Here is a 17271-nt window from a genome sequence, read left to right on the forward strand (position 1 = left end):
GCAAGTCTGTGCTTCACTATCAGGAATATGGCTCCCTTTGCAACGGCACTGCCCCTCCATCAATTCATCTGTGAACGGCACGTGCCTGGGCAGTCCTTGGTTCGACGACGTGAGAACCCACTGCGACGCGGCCTTTCCCCCATTTCTTTACGTCTCTTTCGTAGCTCGGGAATTTGGGGAGAAGACGACCACAACCAATTACAGGCAAAAATAACACTAACTAGCTACCAGGTCCAAGATAACCTGAAGAGACCCTCTGCTCAGCGTCTTCAGCCCTCGCAGCAACGCCAGCGGGCGCACCAGTCAGACGCATTCCGCCCGAGTACCCTAATCCGCAGCCGCCTCTCCTCGCGGCTGGGGGCAGATGGACCTCGTTTTCCAGTCCTCTTACGCAACGACTTTACAGCCGTCATCTTCGCCTTAATTGTGCAGGGGCGGTGTTTGTGCGCCGCGCTTTCTCTCCCTTGGGAAAGGGGCCGCGGCATCGTAATCTCTGCCTACGCAGCCCCGCGGGGCTTAGACTAGCCGCGCGGCCCCGTCCCCACTCCTACCGGCCGCCAGGGTTTGCAGCTCGCCGGCGCCCCTACCTCGCCATGTCTACCCGGTCGCCCACCTCAAGGAGGACGGGTCGTCCCGCAGGTGTGCAGGGAGAGGCGATCGGAGGTCCACGCCACGCCCGACTGGCCGCAGCCCGAAGCCGGGTACTTGGTCAGCAACAGGTAGCCTGGCTGGCTGCGCGCTCGGGGAAACAAAAAGCGCCACTGTGAGTGAGCCAGGGTTGCAGGGGTCATCGAGGGGCCGCAACGACCGGGAGGGCAAAGGCAGCGGCGGAGGAAAGCGAGAATTGGGAGGGTGAGGGTCTCGGGCCCCTCCCCAGGCTTGCCTATTCCAGGAGGCAGCGCCAGTCGTTGCGCAACCCTGGAGCGGGGCGCCGGTCTTCCCGGCGCTCGGGTGGTGGCAACGGCCGAGGCCGGGGAGGGGCGCGGGCTGGTGGTGGCGCCGCCCGGAGGGGGAGCAGGAGGGGGCGGTGGGTGGGGCCAAAAAGAGCCCGCCCCCACCGGCCTTGGCCATTGGCGGCGTGCGGGGGGCGGGTGCGGGCGCGGCGATTGGGGCCGCGGTCTCCCGTCACGGTGGGGCTGGCGGGCGCCGACGTAGCGCGGCGCTCGGAACTGACCTACTAACACACATCTCCCGGCGCGGCCACGGCGCCCGCGGACCCGGCGCGCCGCCTGCCTCCTGAGCCGCGCCCTCGCCTCCACCCCGGAGCCCGGCCCTGGCCCTGGCCCTGGCCCTGGCCCGACCCCGGCCCGAGCGCCGCCGGGCTCCGCTCCTGGCCCCCGTTCTTTCTCCCCACCGCCTGTCTCGCCGACCCGAGAGCAGGAACACGGTAAGCGCTCCGCCCACTGCCGGCCCGGCCCAGTGCCCGGCTACCCGCACGCTCTGGGGGCGCGCGGCCGCCGGGCGCCGGGCGCGGGCCGGGTTGTGCGCGGGGCTTGGCGGCAGCGGCAAGTGTGCGCGGGGCATTCGTTGCATAAACTTTTGCTGCCTTGTCAGGAAGGCAGCAAAAGTGGCTCCTTTTATTGCAGTGCTCTCGCGCTAGCACGTAGACCGGGCTGGTTTGAGCTATCCCCCGCCCCCTCCCCTCGGCTGCTGTTGCATAATGTCTCCTGATTTCGGGAAAACTGATGTTTTGGTGGAGAGAAGCGCCGGAGACTGAGACGAGGCTGAGCCATCTCGAGTGGGGAGGGCAAAGCTTTTTCTTTTATCGTGCCTTCTGCGGGGCTTGCGGCGGAGGAGGGAGGTTGAGTAATGGGGAATAGTCTTGATTTTCTTGTTGAGAAAGGGTTGGTGGCGTGAACAGTGACGGCACTTGGAGAATGCCTGCGCGGCGTTTGTTTGTGTCCCAGTTGTGTGTGCATAGACGTTTTCCACTGTGTTTGTCGTCAGCGTGCTGTACCAGCGATCGGGGAGGTTGTGGGTTTGTCCTTGCGTACATTGCATAATCTGCCCACGGTGAAATATTGGCGAGGATTACGGTTGATCTGGGAATGTGCGCGTACGTGTACGATGATTTGGTAATTTTAGCGCAGCGTTGAATATTACATCGTTATTTACATCTATAGTACGTCCCAAATCAAAAGATATTTTAAAACACGTCTACAGAACATGAAAGGAAGAGTACTTCGGGTACTCTTATTCTGATCTCGGAAATTCTGATCTCGGATATTAATCAGGGTTCGCTCCTTAGGTGTTCCGAGCTGTTATTCTTAAAACTGGAACGAGCCGTTGTGACGTTTACCTCTCCACCTTCCCAATTTTATTGTATTCCTTACGATCAGACCTTTTCCTCACCCCCCACCTTCCTAATTTTAATGCATTTCTTACTATCAGCCCTATTGTCGCTGCTTTTTCAGACACGACAGGACAGATCACATAATAGTTTCCTGGAAATGTTACATTATGTAACTGCCGAATTTGCTGGCAGTGAGCGTAAGAAGAGGGAGCTAATTACGTGATTTTATAATCTTGTTACAAAGAAAGTAGGACAGTCTCAGCCTTTAAATGTCACTGTAACAGCTTTTATTTTTTAAAGGATATATTAAACAGGAAAATAGACAACCGGGTAAGCGTTGAGTTTGCTCATCCTGCCTGATGTGTGTCTTTTGACCTAAATGAAATGTGCGTTCTTCTAAATTTAGTCCTATCACATTTTAACAATTGTGGCCTCCCAGTGCTATTTCTGGTGTTTTCTCCAGGGCTGTGTGCAAATACAAGTTCAAGGCCATTTGCTGTAGTTTTAATTCCATGCCTTCGGAGACCTTTGATAAGATTGTATTTTAGGAAGACATTTCGTAGAGCCTGGCAATTTGCTGGACTCTGACTCTCGTTTATCCTTTTAAAGGACACTTTAGGAAAGTGCTATAACTGAGAAGGCAGGGGATGGTCAATTGTCATCTTCTGGTCTTGGTTTTTGTAAATAACAGCGAATGAGGTCCCAAGTACATTTCACATAGTATTTTTTTTTTCTCCAGACCAGGTATGATTTATGGGAAACAAATAAAGGGTTCGTAGATTGTATTTTTGCCTGGATAACCTAGTTGTATTTATATGAAAATAGATGAATATACTATAATGTACCCAGATTTTATGTTTCTTTTTGGACTCTTACTAGTGTATGTTAATATATACGTATACGATGGTGTGTATATGTCAGATTTTCCTAAGGTAATATTTAAATAAAGTGCAGCGTTGCGGGGTTTTTTTTTTGGGGGGGGGAGCGTATTATAAAGATTCACCACTGGAACAAATTATACTACCCCAAATAATTGCAGTCGCTTTCCCAGAAGCTTATACTGCTCCCGGTCCCCCGGACTGCGACCTACTTTGAATCTAGGGTTGGCTTTCCGGGGGCCGCGTACCGTCACCTTCGGACTGTGACCTCCCAGCGTGACCCTCCCTCCGGCCGACCTATTGGGTTTAGGAGGTGTAAGGGTGGATTGTGGGGACTTCGGGTAGACACAGGGAGGCACCCTGGGCGGCGCTTGGTCTGGGGCTGCTCTGAGGCCTGCGCTCCAGCTCGCCCCCTCCCCACATTCCTTTGTTCTGGCGCTGGGGTCCTTAGCCGTGCTGAGGGCCTGCTGCGCCGCCCACTTGGCGGGTGGGTGGGGGGCGGTCCCAGGGAGGTGCTGCAATAGGGGGTTAGGGACAGTCCCAGGCCGGGAGTGTGGGTGTGTTAGGGGCTCACTCGGCCGAGGGAGGGGAGGGGAGGGGAGGTAAGGGGAGGGGAGAAGAAGAGGAAGGGAGGGGAAAAAGGAAGAGTGGGAGGCACCCGGGGCAGGCTGCGGGAGAGGGCAGCTCCAGGGAGGGAACTGCCTCCTCGCCTTCCGTACGGTGAGCCTCTGACTACCATAGACACCTTTGTTTCTGGAGGCTTCTTTGTATTTAAGAACCAAGTGCTTGGGATTCGTGAAATGTGAAAAAGACCTAAGAAAACCTCCGAATACCAACACACCACAGAAACTGGGGTTGGGCGGGTGGGGGGCGCTCCAGCCCTTGATGTTGGTGGAAAGAGAGGCCCCCAGCTTGAACGGCTACTTAAGTCAATGTATTTTTTTTTAAACCATTAGTTTATGCGGTCAAAGGCTGGAGTAGAAAGAACTGAATTCTCCGAATTTAAAATAAAACAAAAATCAAAACACCCACGCAGATGCCGCTCTCCTACAGTTAGAATACAGCACTTTCATCCTGGCACAGACACGTCCGAGACTGTGCTCAGGCGCTCGCTCATTCGCAGTGAGGTCAGGGCGACATCACAGACGTTCCCAAAGCGCGCAGCAGTGCAGCCTCCTTTGAAGAAAAGTTGGCTTCTACGGGATCATATCGTACACCCGTCCCTTACAGTTTGTCTCTTGAATTTAAGGCCACTGTCAGTAATTAGAGTACTCCTTTGGTGAAGTGTTAAGAGCACAGGCTCTGGGCTAGCAAGAGGTGGGTCCAAAGGCCCCAGACGGTGATCTTGGGTGCTGCCCTTATTTCTACAGGCCTTGGGGTAAACTGAGGGAATAAAACCTGTGGATCTAGGTAATTGTGAGGCGCTTAGTAAATGCTTCCTGTATTATTGACCAGGAACCAGCTTTTTTTGAAAAAAATAAAGATAACCATCTTCATTTTTCTCTGCCTAAATCCCTGTGCATTAATAGTAAGGACTGAAGTTTGTGTTAAGCCTATAATTAAAGATCCTTTTTGAAACACTTTTTTCTTCTAATAATTTTTTTTTTTTTTGGTCAAACTTCTTTGCCATTATATTCAATAGTAATTAAGTTTGAAGGGAATTCTTGGTGGGGTTGCATAACCTCAAACTTCCCAAGCCATTGGGTTAATGTTTTGGGGAACTTAAAGGAACAGAGGAGGTGCGTTGATAGTGGCAGGAATGATGCAAAAAGTGCCTAAGAGCAGGGCTTTTTCCAGTTCTCTTGAAAACTCTATGACAGTTTTCCTTGGCCTGGATAATCTCTGCATCCGAAATTCTATGATCTGTGTGGCCCATAATGTTGAAATTGTTGATGTTTGACCGCTTTGACTTACACAGAAAAAAGTTTAATTTGGTTAACCCTGTATTTGTGACACAGATGTTCTTTTCTTCACTAAGAATTGGAGAGGCTAAAAAGGCCTAGTGCTAATAATCTTCATCACCCTTGCCTTGCTGCTGCTCATTCTTCAGAAATGAGATTAGGAGCTTACCCTCAGTGTGCTAGGTCCTGTGTTGAATGTTCTATTATCAAACCCATTTTATAGATCGGGAAGTAGAGGCAAAGAGAAATTGATTAGCAGTCTGAAAACAGGATGGGGAAAGGGGTCACCTCTCCTTTCTCTCTCCCTTCCCTGAGTGAGTACAAGCTCACTGTAATTTCTGAAGCAATTTCCTTTTCTGTGTTAAAGGCTTATCTTTGCAAAGTGCAATTATAACATAACTGTGATGCAACAATCTGCAAGTTCAAACCCCTTTGTTAGAGCCCTTTCCCGGGTTGAGCAATGTGCCTGACTCACCAGCTGAGTGGATATTTCTAGTTGACCTTGCTGTGGTCCATAGCGTCAGTTCTCAGACGTGACTGTGATTGCAGCATGTTGTGGAAAAGGTGCGGTCATCTTGCCTAGCCTTTATTTTTACCCGAGTTAAAATCACACATACTTCATTATTTCCATTGTAATCCAGATGGCATCAATGCTGTTAAGTTGTTTATTTTTAATTTGTATTGAGGACTGAGAGCACACTTGGGATTTAATTCAAAATATGACAGAAACAATGTAATTAAAGTTTCCTTTAATATTCATCTCTTGTTTTTGTAAGGTAGGACCTGTATTTCACAGGGTTAACAAATTGTTTGGTATCCTGTTATTTTTTCTAAATTATACTTAAGTTGATTTTTATCCAAATCGGAACTCATATGAAAATGTTGAAACACTTTGACCTTTGATCACAGACATTACATAAGAGTTTTTCAGTTTCAAAATGAATTTATGTTACCACCACTCCCAATTATCTCTCAAATTTCTTTGCAACTAACTTTTCTGTAGTAAAAAAAGAAAATACTATTTCTCATATGGTTTCAGAGAGTGTAAGTTTGTTTTTTATAAGAAAGTTTAGTAAAGATTTACTAGATGCTCTTCTTAATAAGTGCAGTTTCATTGGAATTGGAATGATGTTTATAAACCTTTAAGTTATCAGAACATAGTGTCTTTTATTAATAATTTTCCAGGGATCTTAAACTGCAATTAAGTAGCCTTCCAATAAACACTAAAAATAAACATATATTAAAAACCTGTCTTGTTTGTAAGGCATATAGTAAAGCAAATGACATTTGTAATCATCTGCTCACTGGGAAAGAAAGTGAAATTAAAAAAGAAGCAATGGAAAAGTCGAGCTGAGGAGAATTGGAATGATTCTTCATTATAATCACAAACATTCAAGAACTTTCCCCACCCACTCTGTATCCACACCATTTTTGCCATCATTGCGTGTTGCCTGCTTCTGGCATTACCCGCAACAGAATGTCCTATAGCTGGGTTATTTTGGGATTGTTGGTGTCCCTTAAGAGTTCAGCTTCAAGTTGCTAGACTGATAAATTATCTTTCTGAAAGTTTCAAGAAAAAGACACAGAGAAGGGATTGACTGTAGGTGAGAGGTGGGTCAAAAGGGGGAAAAGTTGGGACAACTGTAATAGTATAACAAAAAATCAATTGGCCAGTTAAAAAAAAATCCCCATTTTGAAATGACTGCAGATTTTTTTTTGAAATGTACTGCTGTTCCCTCCCCTGCCCCCAATTCCTCTCCGTCTTTGGTGAGGATGGTGGTGGGGGTGGTTTTGTCTGGATTCCTAAAGCCCTGCAGCTGTGAGAGCATCTGTGCGCTGCTCTGCGCAATCTTCAGAATATTCTCCTCATGTGCTAGGTTAAAAACACTGGCCTCTTTTTATTTAAAAAAGTCAAGTTATACTGTTTTATTTAAATTCCTTCAATTATATCACTGCTATAATAAAATGCAATTTTATCTTTTACTAATTTTACATCTAATTTTCAAGTAGTCCTTTGTGGAGGATGAGGCGGCAAGAAACTTGAAATGTTTTCATTCATCATAAACTCGATCAGGTTTTGACTCATCTATTTATGGATGCACCCAAATAGAAAAAGTAGGTCAATTTGTTGCTATGATAGGCTAGATTTTGGCAAAGTGTGAGACCGTCTGTTTATATGTGTGCTCATATCTCTATCAAACACACGTTTTCTTTCTGGCATTACGATGAAATTCTTTGTTTCTAGAAACACAGTTATATTATTAATGGGAGACACACTTCCTTGGCACATGGAGAGGTTTAACATAGTCTTCTTAATTTCAAATTCTTTTATTTTTCAAAGTGATTAAAAAATCCTTTCTTGCAACTTCAATGTTTTCTGAGTTCTCTCATCCCCCTACTCTACCCTGATTGTACAGGTGTATTCTTTTTTCATTTTTTACCTATGAAAAGAAGTAAAGCATTTTATTGAAATAGACATGTCATGGATTTTACCTATAGGAAGAAAATGTAGGTTAATATTTTACTAGTAACAGTTTAAAGAGCTCCATATGTGTTAAATAAATCAGTTAATGAATAAGATTAACTTTTTTTTTTCTCCTTCACTAAAATGGCACTTACCTCCCAAACAAGCAACTGTCTGCCTAGTGGAGGGATGGCTTACAGTTTCACATAAAAGGATTTTTTTAAAAAATGGTAGCTATGCATACCTCTGAGGGAATAAATAGCACATTTGAGAGAGTAGGGGAAAAATGAGGTATTTCTAGTAAAATGTTTCTATTTACTTGGGCATATGAAGTAGTATTTCATCTTTTATTGACAAACTTTTAAAATCAAAATACATACAAGAAATGGTTTGCAATAAGACTTCTCCAAAGAGAATTAATAACAAAATTTTCCCATAGTAGGTTTTAATGTCTAAACTATTAGTAAGATTTCAGATGCTTGAAACACAATATTTCTTTTTTGTGTGATTTGTGAAGAGTTTGAATTATTAACCATTACTCCTGTGACAGATGTGCCCGGAGGTCAGGGAAGGTGCAGGCCCACCATTCATTGTAAACATGAGTAATGAGGCCACTCCTCGAGGAGAAATTTGGTTGTAAAGTTTTATTCTTTCAGACGAATTTTCTAAGCCAAATTTTAATCTTAATTAAAAACAATATTTAGGTCATCTGAGTTAAATAGACTTTAAAACTCCAGGCTTATGAAAGAGAATTCCTGCCTATGGAAATAGTTCCATGTACTATGAAAAAAGCATTAATTAAGTGACAGCACATCCATGTTAGATAGGGGGGAAAGTGTTCATTGGGATGTGATGACGCCTGCTCTTCAATTTCCTTTTTTATTTGTATTTTTAAGAAGCAGCCATGTTACCTAATGCCGAATACACCAACATCATAGAGTTGGCATTTAATGTCAATTACTCACCAAAAAGGAAACTTAAGTGGTGACTAATAAAGCACAGTGTTAGTGGTGATCTGAGTACATGAGGCAAAGGTGAAGTGATTGTTAAATTAATCATAAGGGGAAATATTGGAGTTTGAAATAAAGTCATTAGTGAGCATAGATACTGATGTTTTTAAAAGGCATTATAACCTGCCTTTGTGTTCACTTCAATTTGAGTTCATTGCCGAGTGACATACATAGATAGAGTGTAGGGCCCATCTCTGTCCTAGACTCAGTCTTTCTGTGTTTTAGCTCCCTACTCCACCCCCATGTTGAAACAGATACATTTTTCGTATTGTTAAAAAGTACAGGTGACAATGTCCATAGCTGTGATTTTTTTTCTATTTATTTTAGCATAAAGATTGCCAAGAGACTAAAATTGTGCCAAGATATAAAAATTTAGCATATTTTCTCAACCTTGAGGAAACTAGAGAAAAGGTTCAGGTTGTACCTTTGTTGTCTTAAAGAAGCTCTGGCAGCATCTAGCATTGCCTTACTGTCCCCAAAGTAACTTAGCAAATGGGTATATGTTACTCAGAAATGAGAACAACACAGAAAAGGAGCTGTGTATGAATGAGCTGCATTGCAGGAATACACACCAGAGCAGCCCCCTGCAAGTATAGGAGGCGGTACTATTAGAGGAACTGGATCAGGGTCAGACCTGGACTGGAGTCTTATTTCTGCCACTTAACTAGCTTTGTGTCACTGGGCAATTCTCCTAACTTCTTGGAGTCTTAGTTTCCTCATCTGAAATTGGTTATTTTGAGGGTAATGAAGTAATGGCAGTGCCTGTTGCATCGTTAGTGTTCAGTAAATCGAACATGTTATGATTGTTTTTGTTTTTATCACCATACCAAGAAAAAAGCAGTGCAGCTAGAAACAATGTGGTAAGTGCACCAGGCCCTCTTGTTGGCATCACTCCTCACACACCCCTTGCTTCCCACTATATTCTCCAGCCTGTCTCCCACCTAAGACAAGGATTCCCTTGGCTCTTTGAAGTTTAGTTTTTCCTTCTGGCTGGCTCAGTGCACAGCAGGTGCTCCTTATGTGTTGAAAAATCACTTAATGGATAAGAGATGCTCTCTGTTAATAAGTAAAACATTTTCTTAGAATTTACAAAATAATATTCAAAAGGAAGTATCAATATAGTTTTTTGGTGGCAAAGCTCTCTTATATAAGGCAAATGTGTGACTGTCAATCAAGTGTCAAGCAGATAGTATGTTCAGTTTGTTGCTAGGATACAACTGTATTAATTTGGCCCTTGAAGTACAGCAGGTCCTCCAGTAACATTTTATTTCACATCCTTATGGTCTGATGATGATAAGATGCTGTAGAAACTTTGCTCTTGTTTATATCATTAGCCCATGATAAATTAGTTTCATTATCCATTATTTTACATAAAGTTAAGAACCTATCTGGGACATTAAGTGAGGACTTACCTGTTGGGCATACAAAACAAACATGTAGGAAGATACACAGTGTACAGAATCGGCAACTCTGTCTACATTATCTCACACTGCTTTAACCTCTTTTCAAAACTGCAAGATTATTTGGTAAATAATGTTATAGAAAATATCCTAAGGTAGTATGTGGTGATTTGCCAGTGGAGTCACAAAGCCAGTTACTTTGGGCAGATGAAGGAAATATCCCACATTCTAGTACGTGTAGTAAAATGCAAATGGGAACATTATTAACTAAAAAAGAAACGAAGTTTGCTGCAGGTTGAATTGACCAGCAAAGCTGTGGAGATTATAGAGTGAATGTACAGTAATTAGACACTTAGAAGAAAGGGGTTAAAAGATTTTAAGGCAAGCTGTGTATATTTGGTAAATGAAAGTAGAATTGTTTTCTCTGTGCCTTGGCCAGGACTTTAGAGGCACTGTTAACGGAACAGGGAATACAGATCCTTAACAAGAGGAAAGAGACCACTCCATGTAGAGGAAAAATGAGCTTTTGTGTCAGAAGACAAAACCTACATGGAAATATAAGAAGTAGTGCTGTTTTACTAAAGTGGTAACTACAAAGATGCCAGTTCTGTTCCATCACTGCTTGCTGTGGCTGACTCCTTGCCTTCATTTCCCTTTAAAGTTGGCTTATCAAAAACAAACAGAAACTTGGTATTAATCCCAAATTTCACAAACTTGCAACTTAACTGTTTTCTTGTTGTCTCAGTTTGATAGACAACAAGTATGGTATTAAACCTTATTCTTTATGATCCTAAAATCATTACATCATTCCCTCTATAACTTCTGGAAGTGACACAAGAAGATGGAAGGCTTTTGTGGCTGATAAAATTAAACTTCATTTCATTAGTCATTGTAAAATTATGAACAAGGAAGGAATGGCATTGAACAAAAACATGACATCTTTCAAGTGTGGCAGGATAGATGTACCACACACAGATAGTGTGAAGCAGTATGAGATAATGTAGACAGAGTTGCCAGTTCTGTACACTGTGTATCTTATGTTTGTTTTGTATGCCCAAACTAAACGACAGTTGTCTCATCAAAGATTCTTTATGAAAGTACTTCCTTACAGAAAGTTAGGTGGAGAAGCCCTGTCTAGAAACACGTATTAGAGAACCGCCACAGATTGTTATTGGAAACTAATATATGGGTTCATTATCTCATGACAAGTCAAATTCAGATTATGAATATTTCATCAGTGGAAGGGGAAACTAATTGTTCTATTTTTGAGTTCTTATATTTTGCCTAAAACTAATTAGTAGAACAGAATTCTTTCCATAATTAACATTCTCTCAGTTTAAAATAATTTTAAGTTTCAAGAATCTCCCTGTACTTAAAAGAAAAAAAAAACTTCCATAGTTATTGTTTATTTTAGTTCAAAGCTACTGTATAAATGAAATCTATTTTACAGAATTTTCAGGGCCAAAGAAAGGTACTTTGGAGCTTCATTCTTAAGTGAATATTTGATAAATCAATTTGAAGGAACCACAAAAAAGAACATTTCTAACCTCATAGTACAGAAGCATCAGAAGAGATGGCTTTATTGAAAGGAGTCCTTCACATTCAGGTGTGCTGAGTCACCTGGCGGGATGAGCTGGACATAAGCTCACCAGGCAGTCAGGGGTGGGAGGGACATATTTGTGTCCATAAAAGAGTCACATTAAAACAACTACCTTGATTGTTTGTGTGATTTTTAATTCTAGTTTTAGAAGAAATAAAAATAGATCTTAATCTATATTTTATTCCATATAATTGTAGAATTTGTTTACTGATAAAGGAGTTTACTTGGAAAAGTTCCTCTTAAGAGGTTAGCACGTTTTCTTCTCAATTATGTAAGTTATCTCAGATTTTTTTTTTTAGAAACATCACAATATGCGAGTACTATTTTAAAACTTAACAACCAGAGGCAATCTGTCATTTCCTTCCTGTACAGTGCCATCCGCATATGCCCTGTCCCGCCCTACCATATCTCCTCCTCAAAACAGCCGTCCTCTTTTACCCCAGGGCAGATGGTGCTGGTTTTTCTCTCGCTCTCCTGGACCACATATTAATTACTCTACCCATAGGTCTCAGTAGGGATTTGTCCTTTACAGTTTCACAGTCTCGGGCATTTACTTCCTTTTTAAGATCACAAACTCTTTGAAGGAAAACTGTGTCTTATTCATACCTCTATACCCTAAATGCTTAGTATAGTTCCTGTTCATAATTGGTAAATATTTACCAAGTGCATAACTATTTCTTTTCATGTATCACAGGTTACCTAGAAGACCCCTACTCCATTCAGTGGGAGCAGCTGGAGAGATTTACCCTGGACAGAACAAAAGGAAGACTTTTGATGGATTTTAAAATCACAGTTTGAAAGCATTTGAGAATCCTGGGAAGATAGTTTGTTCTCCTGCTCTGCACAGATAGGTTAAGGCTGTTTCTGATGCAGCTGAGAAAAATGCAGACCATCAAGAAGGAGCAGGCATCTCTTGATCCTGGTAGCAGTGCGGACAAGGTGATGGTGCTTAACTCTGCTTTAACTGAAGTCTCAGAAGACTTGACTACAGGAGAAGAGCTTCTTCTAAGTGAAGGAAGTGTGGGGAAAAACAAATCTTCAGCATGCCGGAGGAAACGGGAATTTATTCCCGATGAAAAGAAAGATGCTATGTATTGGGAAAAAAGGCGGAAAAATAATGAAGCTGCCAAGAGATCACGGGAGAAACGTCGACTGAATGACCTGGTTTTAGAGAACAAACTAATTGCACTGGGAGAAGAAAACGCCACTTTAAAAGCTGAACTGCTGTCCTTAAAATTAAAGTTTGGTTTAATTAGCTCTACAGTATATGCTCAAGAGATTCAGAAACTCAGTAATTCTACAGCAGTATACTTTCAAGACTACCAAACCTCCAAATCCAGCGTGAGTCCCTTTGTGGACGAGCACGAGCCCTCAGCAGTGGCTAGCAGCTGCATATCCGTCATTAAGCACTCTCCACAGAGCTCTCTGTCTGATGTGTCAGAAGTCTCCTCGCTAGAACATTCACAGGAGGGCCCTGTGCAGAGTGGCTGCCAAAGCCCTGACAGCAATTTCCAAGTCATCAAGCAGGAGCCGGTGGAATTGGAGAACTATGCAAGAGAGCCGAGAGATGACCGAGGTGCCTACCGAGCGTCCGTGTACCAGAACTACGTGGGGAATTCTTTTCCTGGCTACTCACACTCCCCACCTCTACTTCAGGTCAGCCGGTCCTCCAGTAACTCTCCGAGAACATCGGAAACCGATGATGGTGCGGTGGGAAAGTCATCGGATGGAGAAGATGAGCAGCAGGTTCCCAAGGGCCCAATCCACTCTCCTGTTGAACTTCAGCATGGACATGCCACAGTGGTTAAAGTTCCAGAAGTGAATTCCTCTGCTTTGCCACACAAGCTCCGGATTAAAGCCAGAGCCATGCAGATAAAAGTAGAGGCATTTGATAATGAATTCGATGCCACACAAAAACTTTCCTTGCCTGCCGATGTGACATCTAAGAGACAATTTGAACTTGAGAAGCATAGTTCCCCAAATATGGTACATTCTTCTCTCACTCCTTTTTCGGTGCAAGTGACTAACATCCAAGATTGGTCTCTCAGACCAGAACACTGGCATCAAAAAGAACTTACTGGCAAAACTCAGAATAGTTTAAAAACTGGAGTTGTTGAAATGAAAGACAGTGGCTACAAAGTTTCTGACCCAGAGAATTTGTTTTTGAAGCAGGGGATAGCAAACTTAACTGCAGAGATGGTCTCCCTTAAGAGACTTATAGCCACACACCAAATCTCTGCTTCAGACTCTGGGTAAATTACTACTGAACAAGCCCTGGGCATTTAGAGGTGTCATTTGCAATAGATGAGTACATTTTGTGTTAGGCTGAATTTTCACTGGGCCTGTGATGTCATTTCACTGTAATGTTCACATGTTCTCTGTCAGGTGTCTTTTTGTGCACAAATTATTATGAAGATTAGATTGTGTTATCACTCTGCCTTGTGTATAGTCAAATAGTCCATGCAAAGGCTGTATATATTGAACATTATTTTTCTTGTTCTATTATAAAGTGTGTAAGTTACCTGTTTCAATAAAGGATTGGTGACAAACACAATTTCTGCTCTTGATTTTAGGGTAAAGAAAAATCCATTTAGATATTAAAGTATCCTGTAGTTTACTTATTGAGGGGAGTTTTCGCCCTTGAGTAAGGGAAACCTGAAGTATAAGTTGAACAGATAATTTGTTTTTCTCTTAATTTGGCTCAGGCTGTAAGTTTGAAAACCTTCCAAAGAGAGAGGGGAGGGGAATAATGAATTTTTTCACATTTGAGACTACTTGGTTAATTTACTCGCCATTATTTGTTTTTCTTTAAAGTTAAGTTTTTTCTGTAACTTTTTTTAAAACAGAAAAATCTAAGTTTGGCATCAGCCTGTCTTTAGTCACCTCTCTTTTAAGTATGACACATGGGTGTGAATAGTTGAGTAACTGACCCACTTTATTAATTAGAGGTCTTTTTTTAAAGAGTGAATAAAGACTAAGGATGAAGTCATTTTTAAAATTTTATCGTAAATCTTAACAGTTCTAGAGTATAACCGTTTAGGGAATTAACCTAATGGAATTGTTTTTATTTAGTTTCCAAAATTTCAAAGAATACATCAGTTACCACATTCCAATATACATGGTCTATGTATATATAAAGACTGTTTTTCTTTTTTATTATTTTTTAACAAAGCATATAAATAAAAGCTCTAGTTTGGAAAACTTTATAATACACAAGTCCAGAAGAAAGTCTTATTCTAAGTAAACTGATGATAAAACTATTATGGTAATTTGTTAAGGATCCTCCACTGATGCCTCAAGTGCTGTTGAACACAGACTGTATTTCTTTTCAGAGGCACATGGGTGGGGTGGAGGGTGTGGGTGCTGTTGATCAGGTATAGCTTTGTTCATAGCTATTCCTCTAAGAACTGTTTCTTTCCACACTGACCTCTTTTCTATTCTAGAAGTAGGTGAAGGAACTTGAGGTATCATAGAACACGTGTAAAGTGACTTACCTGTATGTCATGGTGTCTCCTAAGAAGAGCCCACCTGTAACATTTCATTTTAAGATGAGCAGTCTTTTGACTGCTCAATTTGAGTAAAAGTCTGACTTTTGTTATGTTAAACTTCCTGTACTTTTATATTTAAAAAAAATGTTCCTTTGAATTAAAGGCAGTACCAGTTAGACACACAGCCATTCACTTTGTCCTTTTGGCGACACTGACAAATGTTCTCTCTGAAATCTCCTAGCTCTTAGAGAAATGTGCTGCCAATATTGGCCTTGGCCTTCTCTCTTCAGTGTTTCACTAGTGACTGGGTAGGGCCCAGAAGCAAACCCATTTTATTCGCCAATGTTACAGAGCACAGGAAGGCTAAAACAATTGGGTGCCAATCAAAATCCAAAGGAATTTGACAGCCTAGAATAGATGAAATGACTCTGACAACATGAATTATAATAGGAACACAGTGTAAAGTTAGGCTCCTATGTTAAACAGAAATTTTTAAAGGATGTCCAAGTTCACCATTGGGGGGCGGAGGGAAACAATAAAATAACTATAAATGTGGAGGGGGAAAAAGCTTCAGTTACCATGAATCAAGTCCCAGTGGAGTGTTGGTTATGGCAACATAATGTCCAAGCGCAAAGACAACTGTCTTATCCCACTGGATACACCCAGGCGGAGAGGTGTAGCAGTGAGTGTTCGGAGGCAACCAGCAGAAATGGATGATTTCACAGCTGTGAATGGGTGAACATACTAAGAAAACTTGAGCCCTGACTGGTAGGGCTCAGTGGCTTGAGTACTGGCCTGGGAACCAAAGGGTCTCCTGTTCAATTCCCAGTCAGGGCACATGCCTGAGCCCCAGTAGGGGGCATGTGAAAGGTAATCGCACATTGATGTTTCTCTCTTTGTCTCCCTCCCTCTCTCTAAAAATAAATAAAATCTTAAAAAAGAAAACTTGATAAATTGCCCCCAAAGGGGACAAACCTGAGGTACTGTAAAAGTAAAAACGGATGGACAACAGCAAGAGAGGCAGATCATGAGTTCTTGCAGGAAGAGCTGTAGGGGTTGCAGCGGCGCAGGCCAGGCAGCCTACTGGGGTGGCTTCCGCATGAACTGTTAATATTGGCTGTCGAAGTGAATGCGTCACACCTGGATGCCTTCTTCCTTAGTCATTTTTCCTTATGATTTCAAGGATCTGAAAGATACTGGGGTGATGTTCAAAATGTTACTCCTTAAAAATAAAAGGATATAGAAACTAGCAATTCCCCTACATTAGGAACCAGAGAAATAGATTACACTACAATACTTCTGTTTCATGATGTGAACTGAGGAATGCTGCTGCCTCCCCTTCCTACTCACAAAGTTCTAAAATGATATAAAATGTGTTTAAAGCCAAATATATAACTGCTCAAATGTAAGAAGTCTCAGAATACAAGAAGTCTTAAGAATTCCCAGAAAGATGGCTGCCAGGTGGGCCTCAATAGGGAAGAAGCTGCAGCTGGCAAAACAGAAAAACAGAGGCCTCCAAGGGCAAGCCCCACTGGACACAAGAGGGGATCCAGACAGTCAACAGTGGGCTCATTGGGACATTGCAGTAGAAACCACACATTTCCCTCCGGTGTGCACAGGACAGGTGAGTGGAAGCAGGGAGGATGATGTGCGGACTCACAGAGGTGAGGCCTTGTCCCTCAGCCCACAGTTCCCTGTGGAATGCAGGCGTAACATCTCCACATGGCCCACTCAGCAGCACATCCTTCTTGTGTCCAACAGTCTCTCATTGTTAATATTATTTTATTACTATACCTGTTCTGTAAAGGAGAACATTGAGACTCAGGGGTTAACTCACCAAAACTCAATAGCAGCTAGAACCCAGGCCACAAGGAAGTAGGAAAAAGCAGGCCAGTGAGCAAAATGCCCCCTGACACTGGAGTCCTTTTCACGATATGACCGAGGGACATAAGCCTGGAAAGGAGTCCACAGAAGAGAAGCGGGGAGTCTAAGGAAGTGTCTGTGGCTTTTTTCTGTTAGTAAAACTTCTATCTGAGCATCTACTTTTCCATTGCTTAATAGTTGTGTACTAACTCAATTTTTCATCTTCAAGAAACAAATACTCCCAAATGAAAACAGCCACATCTGTGTAGATCTTCCCATTCACATGGGTGTTCATACATATTGCCTCTTCTGAAGTCCAATTTCTAATAAACAGGTCCCATTAAACTGGTAGCTATTCAACTTATTTTTAAAAA

General features: G+C 42.6%; 1 protein-coding gene across 3 annotated transcripts; it reads left to right on the forward strand.

Moving 5' to 3' along the window:
* The first annotated feature begins 430 nt into the window (after nt 1–430).
* Nucleotides 431–14100, forward strand: NFIL3 (nuclear factor, interleukin 3 regulated). 3 transcript variants are annotated; one of them, XM_054588034.1, is made up of 2 exons: nt 431–763; nt 12241–14100. In XM_054588034.1, the coding sequence occupies exon 2, from the start codon at nt 12414–12416 to the stop codon at nt 13800–13802; it is 1389 nt and encodes a 462-aa protein (XP_054444009.1). In that variant the 5' UTR covers nt 431–763; nt 12241–12413; the 3' UTR covers nt 13803–14100. The 3 variants fall into 3 exon arrangements, with proteins under 3 accessions (XP_054444009.1, XP_054444010.1, XP_054444008.1); XM_054588035.1 differs by having other exon boundaries at nt 431–719; XM_054588033.1 differs by lacking the exon at nt 431–763 and adding an exon at nt 1112–1387.
* Nucleotides 14101–17271: the final 3171 nt, after the last annotated feature.

Source organism: Pteronotus mesoamericanus, unplaced genomic scaffold, assembly GCF_021234165.1.
Source record: "Pteronotus mesoamericanus isolate MK-2021 breed Mesoamerican mustached bat unplaced genomic scaffold, CSHL_Meso_final scaffold_125, whole genome shotgun sequence".
In the NCBI taxonomy this organism is placed as follows: Eukaryota; Metazoa; Chordata; class Mammalia; order Chiroptera; family Mormoopidae; genus Pteronotus; species Pteronotus mesoamericanus.

What these genes read in the sequence shown, in the direction of transcription:
- NFIL3 (XM_054588034.1), top strand. Translation starts at nt 12,414, where the DNA reads ATGCAGCTGAGAAAAATGCAGACCATCAAGAAGGAGCAGGCATCTCTT.